The 24,731-nt window shown below is 45.9% G+C and overlaps 1 protein-coding gene across 4 annotated transcripts in view; it reads left to right on the top strand.

Moving 5' to 3' along the window:
• The first annotated feature begins 1,078 nt into the window (after positions 1-1,078).
• The window catches only part of ETV6 (ETS variant transcription factor 6), a 251,428-nt gene continuing 227,775 nt past the window's right edge, over positions 1,079-24,731 (top strand). For 3 of the 4 annotated variants that reach the window (XM_017506270.2, XM_017506269.2, XM_017506271.2), the window contains exon 1: positions 1,079-1,817. In XM_017506270.2, the coding sequence (XP_017361759.1) occupies positions 1,785-1,817 (33 nt within the window). In that variant the 5' untranslated portion in view covers positions 1,079-1,784. The remainder of the gene's footprint in view (positions 1,818-24,731) is intronic. The other variant, XM_017506272.2, reaches the window with a different exon arrangement.

The following is a 24,731-nucleotide window of genomic DNA, read 5'->3' as shown; positions in this document are numbered from 1 at the left end:
TTCTGGTCCGGCGCAGGTAACATATTGGTATTATATGTGTATACAGCCATATACATATTTATATTATATTTAATATATTACCGTATAAAGACAAAATTACAACAAAGTTTGTTTTACATTACACATCCACATATTAAACCCCCATGTATGTGTTAATAAGGTTAGAATTTAAGTATAATTATAATGTTCTCAGTCTTTGGTGGTGGACACTTCAGGGCAACTGAAGAGGCTGTAAATAATAATATAACCAGACCACTTTTGCTCAAGGCTAGACCCCTCAGTCCCATGGGCCTCAACTTCCCCTTAACTGCTTTTCCAACCAAATATTTCTCCCCCTGCAGGATCCCAGGGCCATCCAATCAACCGGCCGATGACGGTTTCAGAGAAGCGGTCCTGGGAAGGGGTATTATCTGCAAGAACACGTCCTGCCAACTTTTCAGTCGAGTCACCTATTTCGGTTGGTAGCGGCCGCTATTTCTTTAAAAGGGCAGTGGATTTCGAAACAGGAGGGGGAGGTCAGGAAAAGGAACTCGGCTGCCTTTGATAACTGCCCTGCAGCCTTCCCTTCCCGGAGCGCGTGCTCGGCTAGGGAAGCGCCCGCGGCCGCCGCATCCCCGAGCGGGCTCGCGGCGCCACCTCTTTCCGGGGCGCCCACCTTCCCAGGAATCCCCCCCGCCCGGCGGTCCCCCGGCGTCTGCGGCGCGGCCGCCCCGGCTTTGTCTCCGGCGTCGCGCTCGGGCGCCCGCGCTCCCCACACTTCCCCGTGTGCAGGCTGTAACCCGATCTCCCATTTCCTGGTGGATTCTCTTAAAGAGGCAGCGGTCGAGAAGCAGAACAAAGGCTATTGTTTTATTTCCTCTTTCGGATGCCGCGTCCTTACCGGAATGACCCTTCATAGATAATTACTTTCGTTGCATCTGCGCTTAGGGAAACGTTTCAAAACCCTTGTGTGTATGTCGATGTATCCAAGAGACGGAGCCAGGGGAGGTGGGAGGAGTTTAATAAAACCTGTTTTGTGGTGTCTGGGGCCACGATGTAACGTTTTTTTGAAGGTGTCTTCCTTAAGCCCGGAAATTGGCTCCGCCGGCGGGAGGTCTCGCGGCGTGGAGGGCGGGCGCCCGCACCCGGCCGGCCTGGGGGGCTGCGCCGCTCGCCCCGGGCGCTTGCAGCCGCGGCCTCGCGCGGCCCCGCTCCCCGGGTTTCCTCCGCCCGCGCCCCCGCGGCCGCCCCTCCCCCGCGCGGCTTTTATTTCCCCGATGCCGGGCTGTAACCCGAGCTTTTATTTCCTGGTGGCTCCTTTAAGAGGCAGAGCTCAGTGCTGGGAATTCACGTCAGTTTCTGCACTGAAACTCTCAAGATCAATGAGCAAAGAGCTTTCTCAGTTCTGCCTTTCAGTTTCTCTCTTCCAGGAAGGAAAACATTCGAGAGAGCGAGGAACCGCGGCGGGAGGGCGGGGGGCGGGGGCGCCGGCTGCGGGTGGGAGGAGAGACCGGGAGGCCGGCCGGGCTGCACCCCGGGTCCCCGCGCCGCGCCGCGACCTGCAGACCCCGCCGCCGCGCTCGGGCCCGGCTCCCACGCCCCCGCCGCCCCGCGCGCCCAACTCCGCCGGCCGCCCCGCCCCGCCCCGCGCGCTTCAGACCCCCGGGGCGGCTGCCGGGAGAGATGCTGGAAGAAACTTCTTAAATGACCGCGTCCGGCTGGCGGCGGAGCCTTTCTGGGTTGGGGAGAGGAAAGGAAAGTGGAAAAAACCTGAGAACTTCCTGATCTCTCTCTCGCTGTGAGACATGTCTGAGACTCCTGCTCAGTGTAGCATTAAGGTAAAAATCTTCTCCTCTCCCCTCTCGGTGGTGGAAACCCTGAGCCGCACCGGCCAAGGCAGTCGTGCTGGGCTCCTCGGATCGGGCTGTTGCAGTTGCTCTGTTCGCAGCAAATTATTTGGGGCGCGAGGGAAGGAGCTGCAGCTCGCGGCGGCGGCTGTACCCTTTAGCATAACCTTGCTACTCCCCCCGACCGAGCCCCTGCCCGCTCCTCGGCACCCTCCCTCCCCCCCTCGCTTTTTGACAATGAAATGCCGGTCACAATTGGTCAGGACCAACCCGGATTGTCGCCAGAACTGTAAAACACCCCCGTAATTAGTGCGCTTAAAAAAAAAAAAAAAAAAAAAAAAAAAACCTGCTCCCTATTCCTACACCCAACATGTGACTGAAATGTAACTTTTGTTCCCGAAGGGTGGTCTTTCTTAGAAAAAAAGTTCTTCAGTCCCCTCTGGGATAGAATCTTTTTATTTATTTACTTATTTAAAGGACTCTCTGGGTCTGATCAGACAGGATTTTCCCCCTCTCGTCTGATTGTAATTGCAAGCGCTGTCGGAGAGACAGCCCTAGTGTCAGCTTTTCCTGGGCATTGCACAATGAATTTTTTTTCTTTTTTAAACCAAGGTGAATCAAGTTGCTGAATAGTTATTTTACTCTGATGCATATGAAAGTTGAGCAATCCCGAAGTAGAAAACTCGTGTGATGCAGGGACAGGAAGAACTAAGCAACCAGGCAAAACGACCTTCTGTGTTTGACAGGGCAGAGAGGATCTAAGAGCAGCAATCGCCCAGCTTTCTGGCTGGTTTTGCAGTACTATAAATGCAGGGCAGTGGATGTTTGTAAACACACTATTGGGCTACCCAGTAGCTTGTGTGCATGCCTATATATCTCTAAAGACTGTGGTGCTGCTGTTTGTTGCTTCTAAAAAGTTGTTGTAAAGTTTGCCACCATTGGGAGGCAGGATGATTTATCCATCTACCCTAGTTATTTTTCCCATCGCTGCATTTATTGTGCACTTTATTCATTTCACTGTTCCACCAGTACCCAGGTAGAAAGCCTTCTGCTCCTGTGAGAGGCTGAAGCTGCTGAAGTTTGTTTTTGGTTTGGCCTATTTAACGTGTGTTCATTGAATGGACACTACAGCAACAATGGACAAATAACCTGTTTTCTTTCCTGTTTTAACACTGCCTTTCAGTTAGAGTCTGTATAGGGGAAAGGCAGTAGTTCATCATACTTGCTTACTAGGTTATTTTATAATTAGAATCACATTTTGGTGTTTTTTATCAGAAGATATTTTCATGGGTTTGAGGAAAGGCTAATGTGAAATCAAAAGGTGGGTTGGGCTTCTTTGTTTTTGCCTCATAAAAATGCCCAATGGAACTTTTAGGCTTTTGTGTTTGTACATCTCTGGAGGTGGCAGTATGTCTGTGGGCATGGGGCGTGCCACACTAAAGAACTTAGGGTACTTTGATATTAATACTTCAAAACGAGTTTCTTTTGCGGTAGAAATTAGATTCTATACCCAGTTCAGAAAAATCCTGCGATATAGATAATCTAATTTATTTGACACTTCATAACACAGAGGTAACTAAATAGTAGGGGATTCAATCAATAAATTGTATTTAGCTCAGTGGCAATAAACCCGACATCAGGAAAATCTGGACCAACTACAGATCAGTAACTTTAGGGCGAAAACAACAGAAAGCGATGCTTTCTATGACCTTTCTTGATCTTCTTCTGAACTGCATCCCCACCGTTCTGATGGGCTTGCGGTGGTGTGCTGGTTACAGACTGCTGCTGAGCGGTTTGTTTCATTGTGCTCCACTCGGAAAAAGAGTACAACAGTCCCTTACCTTACACACATACAGAACCAATCCCAAGCAAGACACTTTCTTAAATGCAACATAAAAATTGTGTCTATAATTTGCATATCATTTTTTTACTTATTGCTTACAACTCAGTTCTTTTAGGGTGCCTCTTTTCATTACTGTGTACTTCTTTGTAATTAAAATAGATTTAATGTTCTTAACCAGAAAGGAAAAAATCACTTTTACTTTGGATTGTACTTTATGGAACCAGTATGTATTTGCTTAGACTGTGCATGTGTCTAGGTGAACATATGTGAAGAGTATCTTTTCATGGAGTTTAATTCACAGTGTTCCAGTAATAAGGACTGGGATTATTCCAGGTCATCTGAAATGTTCTGGTGATGTGTGCTGCGTTTCATTTAGTCCTTGGGATGTGGTACGGTGACAGCATAATAAAAAATGTTTGCTGGTAACCCACAAGCAAGTTGCTTGCTTCTAGAGTCCAGTAAACAATATGCTTTTCTGCGGAGTGGAGAACGAATGTCAGAGGTTTTCAAGGATGAGCTGATGAATCTGATAGACCGAACTCATGTGACACAAAAGCCTCTCTCTATGGAGAGGTTTCTCCCACTCCTCCTCTCCACTCCTGAAACCTTCCTCACTTGCTTTTACTCCTTGCAAGCAGCGGGTCAGCAGGCAGGCAGTTCCTCAGTGGCCCGTGAGATGCAGCATGGAGTAGCCTGACCAGAGGCAGCCACAGAGGGAAGTACTTTGTTTACTTCTGAGCAGTGTCCGCTCTGCTAGAAAAGAGCAGTGTCCTATTTGGGTGGAGTTTCCAAGGTGAAAGTTTCTGAATTGGTCAATCAGTGACGCCTTTGTAAAGATGGCTTATATGGTGTGGCTCGCAAAGAATGCCTGATCGGGGCTTTTCTATTTCTTTTGTACTGTGTAAATGTGCTCCCATCACCTGGGGAAGTTAATATCAAACACACACTTTTTACAGTAGAAGAGAGGTGGACTAGTAAATAGCACCAAACTCTCACTGAGCCTCTCACTGTTTCCCTACACGGGACTGCTCCCTTGAAGGCTGTGGCTCTGTTATCATGGAAGTTTAAATGCCTCAGTTCCTGACCATTTGAGGTTGTTTAAATGGAAGAAAAGGATCAACTCTCTGTAAAAAGTCAAATGATTTTAAAGAGGATTTTATGGCTGACTGCTGGTCACAGGAAGAAGGAAGAGGCTGTCTTTTCCATCATCAGCCTTCACCTTCAAGTCACCTGTTCAGTTCTAAGTTTGGCCAAGTTGCAGCGGAAGGTGGTTGTGGCCTTGCAGACACAATCCTTTGTCAGGCTTGGCACCGTGTGTTAGTGGGCCAGGACTAACCAGAATACAAAAACGAGTCACACAGTGTCTCTAGTCTCCTCCTTCCCTGCTGTCCTTATCAGTCAGCTTCCATAGCAAAAGGAAATCTGGTTTTTAAAATTTTGCCGCTAACTGGGACTCTTTAGATCTCTCCTTCTGGACTCTGGGCTCCTTGGGTTTAGTGATGATTATCTTGGTGTCCTAGTAGCTAGCTTGGCAGCTGGCACAGAAATATTTCTCAGTAATGTTTGCTGGTGTCAAACGAGGGGTGGGAGGAGGCCAGTACCCTTTCCTCTTTCTGTCTGTGTGTAACCTCAGGGTGACTTAACACTTTGATCCACTGGTTCGCTTGCAGAAAGCACTTAATAGGGCTCAGGACAGCCTTGAGAGGGCTAGAGCACTCCTGGGGCGGGGGGGGGGGATCTGTCCACGAATTCTTATTAATAGAATTTTGATATAATAATGTTTCCTGATTATTTTTTTGGAGATGGAGTCTCGCTCTGTCGCCAGACTGGAATTCAGTGGTATGATCTCTGCTTATTGCAACGTCTTCCTCCTGGGTTCAAGCAATTCTCCTGCCTTGTAATCCCAAGTAGCTGGGATTACAGGTGTCTGCCACCATGCCCGGCTAATATTTGTACTTTAGTAGAGATGGGGGTTTCACTGTGTTGGCCAGGCTAGTCTTGAACTCCTGACCTCAAGTGATCTGCCGGCCTCAGCCTTCCAAAATGCTGAGATTACAGGTGTGAGCCACTGTGCCCAGCCTGTTTTATTATTTTGATAAAATTCTCAAAAACTGCTTTTGTGCCAAAATTAACAAGGAAATTGAGTAAAAGATATGACAAAGGGACTTGAGGAATTGCTTTAACAAGTTCAGATTAGCAGGCTTCTAAGTGTCCCCCAGCTCTGTTGACAATAGAATTAGGGAACTTTCAGACATTCAGAGTTGAGAGACCTTAGAGATCACCTGGACCAACCTCCTGTTTTTTACAGGGAGGGGATCCAGAGAGCTAAGGGGTCTGCTTCAGCCCATAGGTGAGTGAACCAGGTTTGGAGGATACAGGCCTACAGGTTCTCAGGCCACTGCATTCTCTGGGTTCATGGTGTGTCCCTATAAAAGGCCAAGGAAACTCGATACAATAGGCTTCACTCTCTGGCACTTCCTAGCTTGGTCCATTTTAATCACAAGCCAGCTGGTCTGAGGGCATGGGGGTATGTGCCAAGGAAGATGGTATGTGGGGGAAGAAATGGGCCACTGGGGTCTGGTCAGGTGTGAGAAGAGGAAGTAGTAGGAGGGAGGGGGTGAGGGAAGAAAGCCCTGCCAGACTTGTATTGGCACCACTATTTGCAGCAATATATACATACCGTATGTATATATTGTATGCGTGTATGTGCGTGTATATGAACATACACATATATACACACATACAATAGATACGTATGGTATGTATATATTGCTGCAGCACACACATACATATACATACACATATATACACACACATATACACACATATGTACACACATATATACACACACGTATACACATTCACACGCGCGCGCACACACACACACACACACACACACACACACACACAGTGCATGAGGACCTGGGAGTTCTGTTTGGGCTGAAGGCCCCTTGGGTGGGCTGTAAGCTGTTTTATCAAGGATCAGCCAATCCTATTTATACTTTAATTTCTGTGTAGTAAGCTCCCTGTTTCACATAGCCAAAGCTAAAAGCGTGGCAGCTGGCCCTAGAGAAGTGGCTGTGTCGCCGGGCGTGGTGGCTCACGCCAGTAATCCAAGCACTTTGGAGGCCAAGGCAGGCGGATCACCTGAGGTCGGGAGTTCAAGAGAAGTGGCTGTGGAAAGTATCCTCCTCAGGATAAGTAAGGGCAAAAAACCCCCAAATGTGAGCACCAGAGGCAGGCAGAGCTAGTCCACATCCTGCTCCTCTGAGCGCAGCTGTATTTGTGCACACCCGGGAAGGGCTGGGGGCCAGGTGGGGGCATAGGGTTGCTGGGAATAACTTGCACAGTGGTTTCATTTTTTTTAACCAATTTTTCAAACTTGACCTTTGGTATGGATCTCCCAGCCGAGTGATTCAGGGTCAGGTGAAGCCCTGTAGGGTGTGTGACATAGAAATGACATTTTTTTCTCTCTGTGAATACTACTTTAGAGACAACCTTGGAGCTTGTTTTCAGGCAAGAGTCCACCGCGGCCGTATTTGTTGTTAGATGTGTGTTGGGAACCAGTCTCTGTGTATTTGTTGAGTAGAATGAGTGTGCGTTCACTCAGGGTTCCCATGCCGAAAGGGGCCCAGCTTAAAGACTGTTCACTGCCAGACCTAAATTAGCAAAAGTTAGAATTATACCCTATTAAAAAACAAACACATTTTTATCGATTTTCTGAACATACAGGAACCAAACTCATGAAGTGTTGCTTACTGGGGCATCTCAGGGAAAGTTCCAATGTATAGGCAAAAATAACTTGTGTTCCACATTATCCACTGGGTAGAAACTAGTGCTCCCATGTGCTTGGAACTGTTCCTAAAGTGTCCAGATATTACCACACATTTTATTTGCTCTGTTAATTTGTTTGATAACCTTTTCTTCTTAGATAGTGAAAATATATAGTTCAGCGTGGTCAGTGTCTAAATAGAGTTGGGCGAGAGGCTTGATGAGGGAAGGCATTACTCCGTTGTTAAGTGTGGACTCTCAGATGAGCGTAACTGCTCACTCAGCCCTGTGGACTTCGCTTTTGGGAAACTGTAGAATGCTTGGATTTTTGAAACTTTATAAATTCTCTGTAAGTAAAAGTGTTCATCTGCTGTTTTAGTGGCTGTCATTCTAGAACAACCAGTAGTAGCTTAGAGCTATACAGTGATTTATTACGCAGCACTTTCTTCTTCCCCTTTTCCTTCTTCCTCTTCTTCCTCTTCCTCCATCATCATCACCAGCATCATTTATTGAATCCTACTGCATGCTGGTCCTTGCGCTGTTTTATATACATTATCTCATTTACTCTTCACAGCTCTCTCAGGGATGCAGTTTTCACTCTGCAAATGAGGAAACTGAAGCCCAGAGAGGTTAAGTGATGTCTCAGCCCAAGATCTCCCGGGCTGTAAGTGGCAAAGCTAGGGCCAGAATCTATACTGTGGGACTCTAATTCCAAAGTATTTTCTAGGAGTCTATTCCAAAGTGCAGCCGCCATCTTTGCGAAGAAAACTAGGAAACAGAGTAACTGGCGGCTGGTGGCTCGTTACATAAGCTGAGAGGAGCGGCAGGAATAGAGCTGGCAGAAGTGCTTGCAGAGGTTCTGAATTTCCTCTGCTTCCCAGTTTCCTCTGAAGATGGGTCTTCCCAGCCATTACACAAGTAGTGGGGACAACCAGATGGTCACACCAAGCCACCACCCACTGTGGAATGAATGTCTAAGTTTTCCATATTTACACCAGTCCCTGATGTCCTCTGGTGAGATTTTGTCTTTTGATGGGTTTCATTTTGGGCCCTTCGTGTTTTTCTCAGAGGCCTTTCGTTTCCTTCTCTGTTTTTATCTTCCTCCGGGGCTAATGGCTCCTTGGTGAGGTGGTCCAAAGTCAGAGAGGTTGTGCCCTCATCCTGCCCGGCCTTGGGACACCTTCTTCGCCTGCTTTACTCCCTGGTCAGTTGCTTCTCCTTAAACAACCCTTTTTTCCCCCCTTTTAAAGCTTTTCACACAATTCATAAACACAATGTTTTTGTTTTTCTTAAACCCTCTCTCATGTATATCTGTAATATTATGCGACTTCCAGAAATCTATTTCAGAAAATCCCTGATTTTCCCTGATAACAAAAGGAATCATCTTTTTTTGACTCGTCTCTCATTGGCCTGACCCAACTCGCCTGTTCTAATTTTTTGGAATGAAGAGAGCATTTTGGCCATATGACTTTATACATTTCTGATTTTGAACGGCTTTAATGAAGGGAGTCTTCAGAGCAGATGTACGGAAAGAAACAGAGAAAGAAAGAGGTGTGTCGTGGAGAGGTGATTCAGAGAGCATCATCCAAATTTCTCATGAAACAGATGAGGAAACTGAGTCTTGTGGAATTTAAATAGCTTGCTTGAGATCACATTCCTAATTAATCAAGCCAGAGTCAGAATCAGTGTTCCATCCTAGGTCTGTGTTCCTCTAAGATCATAGCACAGGAAAAATGAGAAAAAATAGGCAGGAATTCAGAAAGCATAGCTTCCTTTTGAAGATTCACATGACATGATATTAGTGTTCATCATTGTGACTTCCAAGTGAAAGACAGAGTTCATGTTATGAGATTTAAGAAGTGAAGAAGAATGCAATGTATTTTGGAAAGATATCTAACAAAAATGGTTGGCATAAGAATAATGTTAAGTTTTAAAAGGCTAATCTTCAGTTATCTGGATGAATGATTTATGAGAAAATACTCCCCCATGAAAACAAGAGGTAGCCAATGCATCTGCAGGCTGGTGAGGCCTCATGGCCTCTTGGTGGTATTTTCCTTTTGTACGTAGGAGTCAGATGTAGGGAGAACGATTTCATTTCCTAGATGACCCAAAAAGGTTGTGTTGCAGTTGGTGAGCGTGCTCAGCGGTGTTAGTGTTGCCGCAGTGCAATTCCAATCACCACGCCTTTAGATTTTGACTTGCATTTTGTTCTGTCTTATGTTGTTCTTTGGTTCTCACCTGTAAAGCTGACTTTCCTTAAAGGGATTGTAAGGTGCTCAGAAAAGGGCTGTCCCTCACTGCCATGCTGTGGATGCTCCTAGGGGAAGAGCACAGACAGTGGAATAGACAGACTCATGAACCCTGGTTCTAGAACTTGTTCAAGTTACTTAATCATGAACCTGCTAACGCATCTGCAGTAGTAATAAAAATGTGTGTCTCTTAGGGTTGTTGGGATATGTACATCGCCTAATGTAGTGGCTTATGCTGTTAAAAAATTAGTTCTCCTTCTTTATGCATCTTCCACAACATGTGGATCTGGAAGGGGCTAGAGATTTTCTGGTTCTGTGCCCACATTATACAGTTGAGAATACAGAGGCCAGGGGATGGTTTTTTGGTTTTGTTTTTGTTTTTGAGACAGAGTCTTGCTCTGTTATCCAGGCTGCAGTGCAACCTCCACCTCCCAGGTTCAAGCGATTCTCCTGCCTTAGCCTCCCAAGTAGCTGGGATTACAGGTGTGCACCACCGTGCCCAGCTAATTTTTGTATTTTTAGTAGAGATGGGGGTTTCACCATTTTGGCCAGGCTGGTCTCGAACTCCTGACCTCAAGCGATCTGCCCACCTCAGCCTCCTAAAGTGCTAGGATTACAGGTGTGAGCTGCCGCTCCCAGCCCCTGGCCAGGGATGTTAATGGCCTTGCTCAAGCTCACATGACTGGTTGGTGGTGCCATATGAACTAAAATCTAGGCCTCCCAAGTCAGCTGACTCCCCGCACAGTGCTCTTGTCATTATCCCATTGAGTTGTTCACAGAGCTGAGGTCACTCAGTCAGTGCTCAAAAAAGCTCTCATTTTAACTTTAATTGAATACAAGCCTCAACAATAGGAGAGATGAGCCAAGTGCAATTATATGATAATAGCAAATGCCTTTTGCATCTTACAGCAGAATTTTGAAGGAATAGCTAATGTGGTTCTGAATAAGTTTCCAGAGATGAAAGCAAAGGAAAAAACCTAAGTCTGGAAGTACCGTACAGTGGGTCTAACTAGAATTATTACTCAGCGCTCAAGTATTTGAACCTATTCAGGGATCTGCTGCTTCATACAGTTGCTTATTATTTGCGACTGGGGTGAGACTTGAAAGAGAGCATCAAGTCTCTAGTCTGCTTTTGTTTCCCAGGCAGTTCCATGTCTGTCTGACCACAGAACAGACACTGTTTGCTGTGGACTGGTGAATGTTCACTTTCAAGAACAGGGAGTAGATGGCCCTTCGTGGAAGTTTAATTATACAGAAGAGTTTGAAAAGGCCAAATTTGTTACTTTGGGGCATGGGGGAACCTTCCTCTGTAGCAGATGTGAAGGGACTGAAGTGTCCTTTTCAGCAGTTGTATTCTTGCTGTGGACCTAAATTCGATCCTGAGTCATTCCTTGTATGTACATGGCAAATGAGAAGATGAACTATAGACTGGAAGATGTCCCTTTCTGAGGAATTGTGGAGAAAATGTCACCTACCTCTCCCTCCTACCCCACGAAATAAGCGCGGGCTACTTCAGACCCTTGAATCAAGGGTTTAGGTTTGGAGAGAAACTGCTCATCTGACCTCCTCCTGGAAACCACAAGTGGAAGTTTGTGATTTTCTTCTCAGCTGTCCTGTCCCATCTCCAGTAGGTTGTGACAGGCTGTGCAATTTTATCTTTTTTAGGACTTATCTGTTTGATGAGGTCAGTAATCTTGTTTCACTTACGTCCCCTATACGTGAGGAGGCCATAGCCAAAGGTGATAACGTGCTGACTCTAAAGCATTTCCTGGAAAAAATAAGCTGCCGATAGAAATAAGGCTTGTAATTTAAAAAATCGAATTCCAGAGAAAAGCCTATCTCTTGGCTGTGGTGGCTCATGCCTGTAATCCTGGCACTTTGGGAGGCTGAGGTGGGTGGATCACGAGGTCAAGTGATCGAGACCATCCTGGCCAGCATGGTGAAACCCCGTCTCTACTAAAAATACAAAAATTAGCTGGGCGTGGTGGCGTGCACCTGTAGTCCCAGCTAGTCGGGAGGCTGAGGCAGAAGGATTGCTTGAACCCGGGAGGCGGAGGTTGCAGTGAGCCGAGACCGTGCCACTGCACTCCAGCCTGGCACCTGACGACAAAGCAAGACTCTGTCTCAAAAAACAAAATAAAATCATCTCTCTCCAGTTAACCATTCCCGCAACATGTTGTTTCCCTAGTGAAAGTGTGAATCTAGGTGTGGCAGTAGAAGTTCTGGCACTGCTAAGAGGTGAGAAAGGAAGAGGGAGGGCCCAGGTCAGCCCACCGCACTGCATGTGTGACCTGGAGAGGTGCCAGGGTCTGTAATGAAGAATCAAGGTCAAGGCATAAAGAGAAGTTGGCGAAGGGGCACAAAAATACAGCTAGATAGAAGGAATAAGTTATAGTATTCGTTGGTACAGTAGGGAAATTAGAGTTAACAGTAATTTATTGTGTATTTCACAATAGCTAGAAGAGAAGAATTGTAATGTTCCCAACACAAAAGAAAAAATGTTTGAGGCGAGGGATATGCCAGCCACCCTAATCTGATCATTACACATATGCACAGATACCAAAATTCACATGTACCCCTAAAATATGTATAGCTATTATATATCAACAAAAAATCAAAGTCAAGGGACAATTTAGAATAAGTATGGTTTAAAGCCTACTGACTAATACGCAGACAAGTAGATCTGCACTAGGCTAGGCAGGAGGAAGTATTATGGAGACTTAATAAAAAGGGAGATGGGGTGGGGTGCGGTGGCTCAAGCCTGTAATCCCAGCACTTTGGGAGGCCAAGGCAGGTGAATCACCTGAGGTTAGGTGTTTGAGACCAGCCTGGCCAACATGGTAAAATCCTGTCTCTACTACAAAAATTAACTGGGTGTGGTGGCATGCACCTGTAATCCCAGCTTCTTGGGAGGCTGAGCCAGGAGAATCGCTTGAACCCGGGAGGCGGATGTTGTAGTGAGCTGAAATTGCGCCACTGCACTCCAGCCTGGATGACACAGCGAGACTCTATTTCAAAAAAAAAAAAAAAGGAGGGGGGGGCGGAGATGGGAATTTGCTAAGCTCTTTTGTTAACTGCTTTGAAGAGCTCAGACTAGGGAAGGAACTGTCTCTCAAGTTTATTATTGGTTGTTATATCCAGACCATTTGTCTTTCCCAGACTGTCCTTGGCCGTCAAATCAGACTCTGTCTAGAGTAAGCCTCATTGTAGTGTCTCCTGGATCACCTCTGTGGGTCCACTAATTATTTTCATGTATTGACTTGAGATCACAGGCCAAGCACCCAAAGGGACAGAGGAGAGTTCTTTTTCTTTGGGCCTGTTTGTGTACCCATATCCCAAGTCCCTGTCATAGGTTTTAGAAAAATGGCACATCTGAAGGATTGGATTGCTGGTACATTTTGTAATTGCTGTATCCTCTTTTCTTTAAGCTCTTGCTCTGTCACCCATGCTGAAGTACAGTGGCATGATGATTGCTCACTGTCACCTCAACTCCCGGGCTCAAGTGATCCTCTTGCCTCAGCCTCTGGAGTAGCTAGGACTACAGGCTTACCACCTCGCCTGGCTAGTTTAAAAAAAAAAAACTTTTTGTAGAGACAAGGTCTTACTTTGTTGCCCAGGTTGCTCTCCAACTCCTGGGCTCAAGCTGTTCTCCCACCTGGGCCTCCCAGAGTGCTGGAATTATAGGCATGAACCATGGCACCCAGCCATCTTGTCCTCTTTTTGACTTGAGACCTAGGAGATTTTAAAGATCTGTGTCATGAGTTCACTTGACTGGTGCTTTGCGCTTTTGAGACCCGTGGTTCTCCCGACTAATAGGTCTTGACTGCCACTAATGGCCATTGATGGCTGGGGACAGCAGGACAGGCTTCACTTTCAGTTTGCACCTTTTGATCTAGCCTTTATTCAAAGCGAGGTGAACCTGGTGGGAGAGTTACGGTTTTGGGGATAAACTCTGGGTAACACAGATCCCTCAGCCTCGGTAAGTCTCCTGTTCCTCCTGACTTTGAGACCTGAATGACCTGATTTGGCTGACTACACCTCCAGTCCCCTGGACAGCAGCCAGCTTCTTTGACTTTGTGCCATTTAGTCCTTCTTCTGCTGACGCTAATATTTTAGGGTGAGGTGGAAGGAAAGGGCATACCAGCTGGTGAGGTAAGAGTGTTTTCCCTCGGAGAACCAAAGAAACAAAGGCTCCCTTTCTGAATTTTGTGTTCTGCTTCTTTGCATCGCCGAGGCTCCTTGTGTCTGTCGGGGCTGTGAGTGAGAAGGTGAGGGTGAGCTCCTCTGCAGGCAGAAGTCAGCTGTAGGTCAGATGTGGCTTTGGAACACAATGGAATCTAGGGGGAATGTTGGCGAGCACAGGAAGGCTGGAGTGGTGATCCCCTAATCTTTTGCAGTGTGCTGTAAGAGTATCTTTAACTTTTGCTGAGACAGGCAGGGCAGTGAGCAAAGGGACCTAGGTGTTAGGTGACATCTCAAGTAGGGCACCTGCTAGTGCACCTGTCTTGCATGTTCCCACCCTTCCCAGGACCTTATCTCTCCAAAGCTACCTACCCTTAGAAAATGAACAAGGAGCCACTGACACGGACAGCAGCATATTTCCTTATCTTTTGGGTGCAAGGCACCAGTTTGCCCTGATGGGAGAGATATGAGATAAGGCCCCAGAGTGGGGGAAAAAAAAAAAAACACTTAAAAATGCAAGAAGGGAGAAAGGTAGAGGAGCCAGCAAGTCCCATTGCAAGGCCTCATTCCAGCAAAGAGGGAAGAGGTGGGCCCAGTGGCGCAAGTCACTAACATTAGCCCATTCTTCTGAGAATGTCTCTGTCTTGCAAAACTTGGTAAAATGGCCAAATGGAGCTTCTCTGAACCAGGGGGAATGTCTGTGTATACGTTTTTTGTTAGCCATCGTGTTGAACAGTCTGATTTAAGGGAAAGATGGTCTGTGTACATTTTCATTTCAGCTGTGGTCTTTGAAGGTTTACCATGGAGGAGGCGTGGGTGGATAAGAATATAGTCTTCCTGCCTCTTGGTTGGCTTATGTGTAGGTTATAGGTGAATGTGAGTTCACAGCACACTATTTCTTATTTGGGTGCACTTTTGGATGACCTGCAGAGCTTAGTTTGGGAAAACCCAGTTACTCTTTATGTACATGTTTCTGCCAGGCTAAATGCCAAATAGATCATTGGAAAGAATTTTCTTCATAGCCCTGTCCCCAAACTGGTGTCAGTGATTCGTCCTAGGGTTTCATATTATTAGGGTGCTCTCCCTTTAATCTTTTGGGACCTCAAGTGGGGTCTTTATGGACAAGATTGTGCCTCTTCGGGAAACTTCTTGCTGTGCACTGGGCAGGGTAAGGCAGGAATTAGTCCTGTTGGCTGAGTGGGTCTTGGGCGATTGAGCATGCTTAGCACTTGAGAGGTTTCTGTTATACCATTTGCCAAAAGGGGCATCTCTCAGCTGGTCCTTCTGCCCCAGGGCACAAATGTCAGGCTTTAGGAGAAAACGCACAATTCAGGTTCAGTCTTTATCTGCATTTGTGTGCATAAATGGACTCATAATTGAAGTACATTGAAATATTTCTCCATAATCCACCTTCCTAGGGATAGTCACTGAAGGCTCAAGCTTGAGCACCAACGCTGGAGGTTAGAGTAAGCATGCTCTAAGGGAGAACAGTGAGAGGGTAGCCGACACAATGCCTCAGTGGGTTATATTTAGCTTTCGTCAGGCCTGTATGGAATGGCCCGTGCTTTCTTGGGCATCGTCCTGCATTTATTCCAGGGTTTGTGACTGTGACTCTGTTTGCATTATATGTCACGTGTTGCATGCTCATGGGATGATGAGTTACAGAAATGATGGTATAATCTGTTTTCTAGCAGGTAGAGGAAAAGATTACACAAAGCCCAGCCTTGTTGTGGTGAAGAAACCTAACATATAGATGTAAAATATATCTCCTTGGAGGCTTGGCTTTGTGATGGGCTATAAACGGATTGTTAAACAGCAATGTGAGGGGCTGTTAACAGGCTGTTTCTAAAAGCATCTCCCTGGTCTGGTCGGAAAAGGTAATGTGTACATATTGTAGCTTTGAAATAGTTTGCCTGTGGTGTTTATATGTTGGTAGATTATATGCGTGTGTGTGTGTGTGTGTGCGTGTGTTGTCTGTTTGTCTTCGGTGGTGAATGAACTGAAAAAATAATTCAAAGTGTTGTTTGCTCCTGTGTTAGTGTCTACATTCTAAACTGAGCAGTGTTTCGGCTTGTTTTTTGTTTTTTTTGTGAGACAGAATTTCACTCTTGTTGCCAGGCTGGAGTGCAATGGCGCGATCTCGGCTCACCGCAACCTCCGCCTCCTGGGTTCAGGCAATTCTCCTGCCTCAGCCTCCTGAGTAGCTGGGATTACAGGCATGCACCACCATGCCCAGCTAATTTTTTGTATTTTTAGTAGAGACGGGGTTTCACCATGTTGACCAGGATGGTCTCGATCTCTTGACCTCGTGATCCACCCGCCTCGGCCTCCCACAGTGCTGGGATTACGGGCTTGAGCCACCGTGCCCGGCCTCAGCTTGTTTTTTAAGCTGGCTTAAGTGAAGAGGTGGCCAGCCACATGGTATGAATCAACCAAACTTCAAAAGCCTGCAGTATGTTTTTGATAACACTCTTAAATATAATAGCCGCTTTAAGGATTTGTGCCTTAGTGTACTTGGATGAATAGGTAAACTAGCAATTTGGGTTCCCCATCAACAAACTAGCATTTGGGTTCCCACATTGGCAAGCCAGGGTTCCTATTATGTGTCTAGTCTTATTTGAACTTCTTTTCACATTCAGGTGACATCGCTGAACATCAGTCCATGCCAGTTTCTGCTACTACTGGGTTTTTAATGGAAGAGAACTCTTTCTTGTCACTATGAGGCCATGCTTCTGCCGTGTTAGCAGCTGCTGTACTGAAAAACAGGTGTCTGTTATAATCCTCTGACTGGATCAGTTTGCTAGCCTGGCAAAGTCTTACTATTATTGTTTTTATTTATTTATTTTTGTCCCACATAAGTCAGATACTGCCAAGAGATGTTGATGAGTTGGATTAATATGAGAGGAGATGGCAGCTTTACTTGGTGGAGGTTTCTGTTACAAGAATCCGTCTAAGGGTCTTATGAAGATAGGTCTAAATAAAACCAGTATACGAATCACAGGGGAGCACCGCCAAAAGAAGGGTAGTAAATGAATGGTTCTGCCAAGCCACCTCTCTGTCATTCTTCTAAGGCCAACTTAAAGCCAGCTCTGTCACAAAAGCCATCGAGGACTAAGATGAGCGAACGGTGACCCTTGCTTGGTCCACAATACGTAACAGACTCTTCCACTTGTTGCTTCTTACCGCTACCGGAATGGAGGCTTTGGGAGGGCAGGTGTGCTGCCTTTCCCAGCCTGCCAGGTAGTCTGGCCTCTTCTTTCTCCTCTAAACTGGCAATCACTGCCTTCCTTCTGGCCCCAGGCCTTTCAGTTGTCTCCTCTCTGATCTCCCTACCTCCGCTTTGTCCCCTCCCCCAACACAACTTGGAATGATTCTTTGCAGATAAAAATGTGATCTTATCACTCTGTCTCACACCACAGTGTAGCATGAACCCCAGCCTCTTATCACCTGCAAGGCCCTTTACTGCCTACCTTTCTAGTATCATCCTCACATTATGTTCCAGCCACACAATGAACTTTTATTTAGCAGGAGGGTTCGGGGGGGGGGAGGGGCAAGGGTCTTTCTGTGTGGCCCAGGCTGGAGTGCAGTGGTGTAATCTTAGCTCACTGCAGCCTCTGCCTCCTGGGCTCAGGTGATTCTCCCATCTCAGCCACCCGAGTAGCTGACACTACAGGCACATACCACCACACTAGGCTAATTTTTGTATTTTTAGTAGAGACAGGGTTTCACCATGTTGTCCAGGCTGGTCTCAAACTCCTGGGCTCAAGTAATCCACCCACCTCGGCCTCCCAAAGTGCTGGTATTGCAGCCATGAGCCATCATGCCCAGCCCATGTAATGAACTTTTATGCCTGGAATCTTCCCTCGATCTTCTTTCTGCCTGGCAACCAGTTTGTCATTGGAAGTCCATTTCTCAAGCCTCTCTGTTGCTGCTGGGCCCAGTGTTCCTGCAGCTCATCGAACTTGCCTCTGTTATTGGCAACAACCCAGTTATCCTGAATTGTTTATCATCCACACTAGACTGAAAGCCCACTGAGGACAGGAGTCTGATGGGTTCATTTTTATATTTCCAGTGTCCAGCTCAGGGCCTGTTAATTGAATAGAATTTCTTAATCAGCAGGTATATATATATTTTTTATATTTTGGAATCATCTGCACATAGATGATATATTTTTTAAATTGCATTTTAGGTTTTGGGGTACATGTGAAGAACATACAAGATTGTTGCATAGGTACACACGTGGCAGTGTGATTTGCTGCCTCCCTCCCCATCACCTATATCTGGCATTTCTCCCCATGCTATCTCTCCCCAACTCCCCACCCCCTGCTGTCCCTCGCCTATTTCCCCCCAACAGACCCCAGTGTGTGATGCTCCCCTCCCTGTGTCCATGTGTTCTCATTGTTCAACACCCGCCTATGAGCGAGAACATGTGGTGTTTGATTTTCTGCTCTTGTGTCAGTTTGCTGAGAATGATGGTTTCCAGGTTCATCCATGTCCCTACAAAGGACATGAACTCATCGTTTTTTATGGCTGCATAGTATTCCATGGTATATATATGCCACATTTTCCCTGTCCAGTCTATCATCGATGGGCATTTGGGTTGGTTCCATGTCTTTGCTATTGTAAACTGTGCTGTAGTGAAATCATGTGCATGTGTCCTTATAGCAGAACAATTTATAATCCTTTGGATATATACCCAGTAATGGGATTGCTGGGTCAAATGGAATTTCTATTTCTAGGTCTTTGAGGAATCGCTACACTGTCTTCCACAATGATTGAACTAGTTTACACTCCCACCAGCAGTGTAAAAGTGTTCCTATTTCTCCACATCCTCTCCAGCATCTGTTGTCTCCAGATTTTTTAATTATCGCAATTGTAACTGGCATGAGATGGTATCTCAATGTAGTTTTGATTTGCATTTCTCTAACGACCAGTGATGATGAGCATTTTTTCATATGTTTGTTGGCCTCATGTATGTCTTCTTTTGTAAAGTGCCTGTTCATATCCTTCGCCCACTTTTGAATGGGCTTGTTTTTTTCTTTTAAATATGCTTTAGTTCTTTGTAAATTCTGAATATCAGCCCTTTGTCAGATGGGTAAACTACAAAAATTTTTTCCCATTCTGTTGGTTGCCGATTCACTCTAATGATTGTTTCTTTTGCCGTGCAGAAGCTGTGGAGTTTATTTAGATCCCATTTGTCTATTGTGATTTCTGTTGCCAATGCTTTTGGTGTTTTGGTCATGAAGTCCTTGCCTACGCCTATGTCCTGAATGGTTTTGCCTAGGTTTTCTTCTAGGGTTTTTATGGTGTTAGTTCTCATGTCTAAGTCTTTAATCCATCTGGAGTTAATTTTAGTGTAAGGTGTCAGGAAGGGGTCCAGTTTCTGCTTTCAATCAGCAGGTATTTATTAAGCTTCTATTATGGACTTAATTGGCTCCAGAGTCTTTGATGTGTAAGATAAAGACCTTACACCATTGACATCCTGAGCAAATTCTCTGTGAGGGTTGAGGAAAGACAAAAGGTAGAGACCTGGCCGGGCGCGGTGGCTCACACCTGTAATCCCAGCACTTTGGGAGGCCAAGGTGGATGGATCACAAGGTCAAGAGATCGAGACCATCCTGGCCAACATGGTGAAACCCTGTATTTACTAAAAATACAAAAATTAGCTGGGTGTGGTGGTACACGCCTGTAGTCTCAGCTGCTTGGGAGGCTGAGGCAGGAGAATTGCCTGAACCCAGGAGGCAGAGGTTGCAGTAAGCCGAGATCGCACCACTACCCTCCAGCCTGGTGACAGAGTGAGACTCTGTCTTAAAAAAATAAAAAGAAAGGTAGAGACCTGTGCTTTGGAACATATCAGGACGCCATGACAGGGTGAACACACTGCCACCTCCCATACCTAAGGGGCTCCTGTGAGGCTTAAGTACCGAACAGACACATACACACACACAGCACTCACGAATGCTTTCCGTCTCAGTTGCCTACTTTCTAGAGGGGAACATAGATAGCTGGAGAAGAAGCTTGAGAACCTTCAGGCTGGATGTGCCAGAAACAGCACGGACAGCCCAAGATAAATGAATGTATTAACTGATCATCCTCTTTTTGGACGTGGCTCGGGCCGACTCTTGTGTCAGGGAGAGAGAGCCAGTGGCTGTTTGTTGTAGCCGTGTGCAGTCTCGCCATAGCTGGCTGTGGTGTCTGGGACCCAGTGGAAGGTCACCACCATGTAGGGCTGACAGTTGTTCCCTCACCCTATTCTTCTGAGACCTGGTTGGCAGAGATAGCCCCAAAGAGCAGCATGGCTTGCTGAACCTTCTCTGAAGTCCGTGATTGCCTTTCCATGTCAAGGGAAGAATCCTTCTCTTGTTTGAGTCAGCTCTTACAGCCTGTGTTCTCTTCTACCCTGAGATGAAGATCTCTCTGGAGCACTCATTTTACTGCTAATGGACTGCCTGGAGGGACTAAACCAGTGAGAAAGACGGAGTATACCATGGGACTAGAAAAACAGCTCAAAGTTATATCTAACAGATGGTAGCACAGCCTCAACATTTCTGTTTACAGTGGGTAGCCCAATGGCATTTGTATAAAGAGGGGAGTCTTAAGAGAGTGTGTTAGGGTTATGAATCTGATTAAGCGTGATCTGATAAGTGTGAAATGGACCACTTGGGAGAAATCAAGTACTTTCAGATTTAAACAGACAAAACTAGGCCTTCCACACAAGCCCGAATGGCTCATTTTCTCCCTATTCTTGTTGCCATTGATTCAGGGTACAGCTGGGATTCAGGGAATTAGGATATGTGAAAAGTTTGAACTTCCTGAACCCAACCAGACCCCAGCAAGAGACCTTTTACAGTTCTCCCAAAACTGTTACGAGTTTTCCTGACCACCTGCCAGGGGCTCTCTGTTGCAGACCTACGCGGCAGCTGCCCGCCAGCTCTGCCAGATTTGACTTCATCTTGGCTGCAGGTGGTTCGGTCTCCACGAAGCTTCTCTTGGCCTGTCTGTCCACGCAGGGCATGTAAGGGTTCTTCTGCTTTGCACAGATGGGCTCCTAGAGGGCTTGTGCAGTAGGTGGAGAGTTGTTACAGGGATGCTGATTTAGACCACTTAGGGAGCAGAAAGCATAGGTCTGTATATGACTGTGAATATACACATTTAAGGAGCTGCTCAGGTAGGGGCAGCACAGAGGTTGTGCTCTCTCTTAAACACTCAGCATACACACCGCATCCTTGGACGATGTGCTGCTTACATTTCCAATGTCCATTGCAGTGCCTGGCACAGAGGAAGGCCAATGGATAGTAGTTGAACAGAATTTTTTTAATCATCAGGTATTTATTAAGCTTCCATTATGGACTTAATGTTTCCATTATGAACTTAAAGTTTCCTCCACAAATGCTACCAGAGCACTTGCTCAATGTCCTAACTGTTGAGCGAGAAGCCATTTCCTTCCCCTTCTACTTCCTTCCCTTGCAGCCTTACCAGGCCCAGTGGTTAAGCTTACTGTTCAGAGGACACAGGGACCTGGGGCTTGGTGCTCATGGACATACTTCCTGAGCATTAGTATATCACAGTCTAATCTGGAGACCATCCGCCATTTAGTTCCATGGTGGATTAGGTCTTAGTTCTAGCAACCTGCCAAAGAACAAGCCTGGCTTTTTTTTTGAAGTGGGGATTTGCTGTGTCTCCCAGGCTTGAGTACAGTGGCATGATCATAGCTCACTGCCTTGACCCCCTGGACTCCAGCGATCCTCCCACCTCAGCTTCCCTACTAGCTGAGGCTACAGGTGTGTACCATGACACTTGGCTAATTAAATTGTTTTTTTTTTTTGGAGACAAGGTCTCACTATGTTGCCAGGCTGGTCTTGCATTCCCAGTCTCAAGTGGTCCTCTGGCCTCAGCCTCCCAAATTGCTGGGATTACAGGCATGAACCACTACACAGAGCTGAAAACAGACTTTTGAACCACCACAACTATAGGTGTGTTGGACACTTTTCACTTGAAATTGCTTAAAAATTGACCTGCCTTGGAGAAAATTTCATGACCCTTTTCTTAAATAATGATTGAAATGGGCCAGGCGTGGTGGCTAATGCCTGTAATCCCAGCACTTTGGGGAGGCTGAGGCGGGCGGATCACAAGGCAAGAGATCAAGACCATCCCGGCCAACATGGCGAAACCCCGTCTGTACTAAAAAATACAATTAGCTGAGTGTGGTGGCATGCGCCTGTAGTCCCGGCTGCTTGGGAAGCTGAGGCAGGAGAATCGCTTGGACCCGAGAGGTGAAGGTTGCAGTGAGCCAGGATCGTGATGCTGCATTCCAGCCTGGCAACAGAGCGAGACTCGTCTGGAAAGAAGAAAAAAAAAAGAATGATTGAAATGTCAATAGGAATGGAATAACAAGTGCCCTGTGTAGCTGTGTGGGAGGGGCACCCTCTCCTCTCTCCACTCGGCAAAAGCTAACATATTTTCCAGACTCTAAATTGTGATGTGTGATTAGGTAAAGGACTTTGCACTGTTTTTTTAAAAAATTATGTGGCAAGCCTTACAAAAGGCTGTGCCGTTATATTCTAACAAATCAGCTCTATCGAAAAGAGTATCTGTGAGTTCAGGAACAGCCGAACTTTCAGCTACTCTTCCATGCAGTGAGGGTGGCACCCAGTACCCAAAGACAGCACAGATGCCAAGGGTCTTTTTGAACTTTTTCCATTTTTATGATTCCCTGGCTGGGTTGGAGAAGGGCTAGTTAGTATGTTTTTCTTTCTTCTGGATGAAAGTTGCAAGGACACTTAAGCCTTATGCTTCAGGGCAGAATCTGATCACAAGTTGAGATCAGGAAGAAATTTCCCCCTGTGGCTTCCTATTGCACAGTTGCCCAGCCAGGTGCGCTACCTCTGTTAAACAAACATACACGCAAGCGCACAGCTCTTTACTGGCCATCTTCAGAGCAGGATGTTGGACATCCCTTTGGCACGTCCCTGTGCTCTAAGATGGGAGGCAGCTGCCCGCCTGCTTCTGTACTTGGCTCCCCTCTGGGTGTGCTGTACTGAGCTCAGGGCCACGTCTTCAGATCCCTACAACTCTTTGCAACTCTCACTTCATGGGAGATTTAAAATTAGGTCTAAATCTATACACACCTGCACGCACAAGCACACGTATCTTTAAAAAAGTTTTCCTTAAACCTGCTTCCCCTGTTTTGGGCTTTGCTTCCCCCTTCCTGAGCTTTACACCACATCAAACCCATGTGCATTCCCCGAACATCAAAATACTGTTCACAAATCATAGTAGAATTGTTTAACCATAAGGTCCACAGTTGCCAATCTCAAGCTTGGATTATAAGTGACTTCGAAGCCTGATCCAAAAGACTGTGGGAGGGGAAGGGACAGGGATGGACTTCTTTTCTTTCTTTTTCTTTCTTCTTTTTGAGGCCCCGGCTGTGCTGCCTCTTATGCAATAGGATAATTACCAGCGATTCCCAGGCTCGCCTGCTTTTCTGTCTTTGCATCTCTATCTCCCGTGGAGTAGTACTTCCTTCTGTCTCTATTATTAGCTTACTTAGCTTTACCATTCAGTTCCCCACCTCCCCTTGGGTCCCACCGCATCTTCCTCCAGCCTTTTTGTCCCTTCATGGCTGTAAAGGTATTTTAGGGGGGTACTGTTCATGTTCTGTTCGTACAGGACCCCTCTTGTCCTTTATTAGTATAAAATAATCTTGTCCTCCCTCATTTCATCATGTATTCATTCATATTCCCAAAATAGAAACCATCGCCACCCAGCACATCACGTCTGGTCTGTAAACCTTTAAAGCAGGATGTGCCGAAATGAGATCTTCACAAGCAAGGGCGCCTCATCCACTGACCTGCAGGCCCGTCTTCCCCAGCTCGCTCATCTTCACACTGTCTTCTTGCCCTTCTCTCTGCTTTTCAATGATTCTGCCCCAATCGCTTTCCTTCCCAAAATTACTGTGTTAGTACTTAATTGTTCACCTGGGCTTGTTCATTTTGTAGTTCATTGTTTCCTTTTTTTTCTTTAAATTTTTCTTGTTCTTTGGGATACACTGTATTCCTGTTAATTAAGAGATTATATCAGTTTTCATTGCTGAAATTTGCCAAGTGGACATAATAGTGAATATTTGGTATCAAGCATACCTTTCGGAAAGAAGGGAAGGACAGTAGATTTGGGGCAGCTTTTGATCACAATAATTTCAAATTTGTAATAACTGAGAAGTAGTTCATTCTTACAGATTCTTATAGAGTAAAAGCTTAAAAATTACCCTTTTCTTTGTAATTGGTAGAAGTCTTACTCCATTTGGGTGAGAAACCTGGTTTGAGTCTACCAATTTTTCAAATAATAGTCTTAGAAACTAATTATTGTTGTAATTTCAATAACTAAATACACTTTCCTATTCAGACTTTACTCGAGTAGGTATATACTTTAACTCTTTATTATTACTCATTTCTAACACTTTTCACTGTAAGGATAGTGCCGTCGCGTTTACAGCACACCCTGACCTGGGAATAGATGGAAGAGATTGAGGGAATTCTGTTGCAGTCTTACCCCACCATAGGGCAGAATCATTTTAGGAGCAAAAGCAGAGAAGCTCACACTCTTCTGAATATAATGGGGAGAAGATTTAGGGAGGTGGCTTGTAGGATCAGTTTTAAGACCAGGTCAGACATAGGTGCAAATTCCCGCTTTGTAAAGGAGAGGTGGCCTTTAATCGCTTTCATATGGATCGATGGGTAGGTGAAGTATTATTCCACCTAAAGCATGATGTTTCAACAAGTACTGCACTTTGAAACTTGCCTTGCAGGGTTTAAAAAATACTGTTTTCTGGATTCTAATCTTTTGTAATGAAGAGTCACTAGT

The sequence above is a fragment of the Cebus imitator genome, unplaced genomic scaffold, assembly GCF_001604975.1.
Source record: "Cebus imitator isolate Cc_AM_T3 unplaced genomic scaffold, Cebus_imitator-1.0 Scaffold352, whole genome shotgun sequence".
Taxonomy (NCBI): Eukaryota; Metazoa; Chordata; class Mammalia; order Primates; family Cebidae; genus Cebus; species Cebus imitator.
The sequence above is the reverse complement of the archived record's forward strand: the minus strand, read 5'-3'. Positions and strand labels throughout refer to the sequence as shown.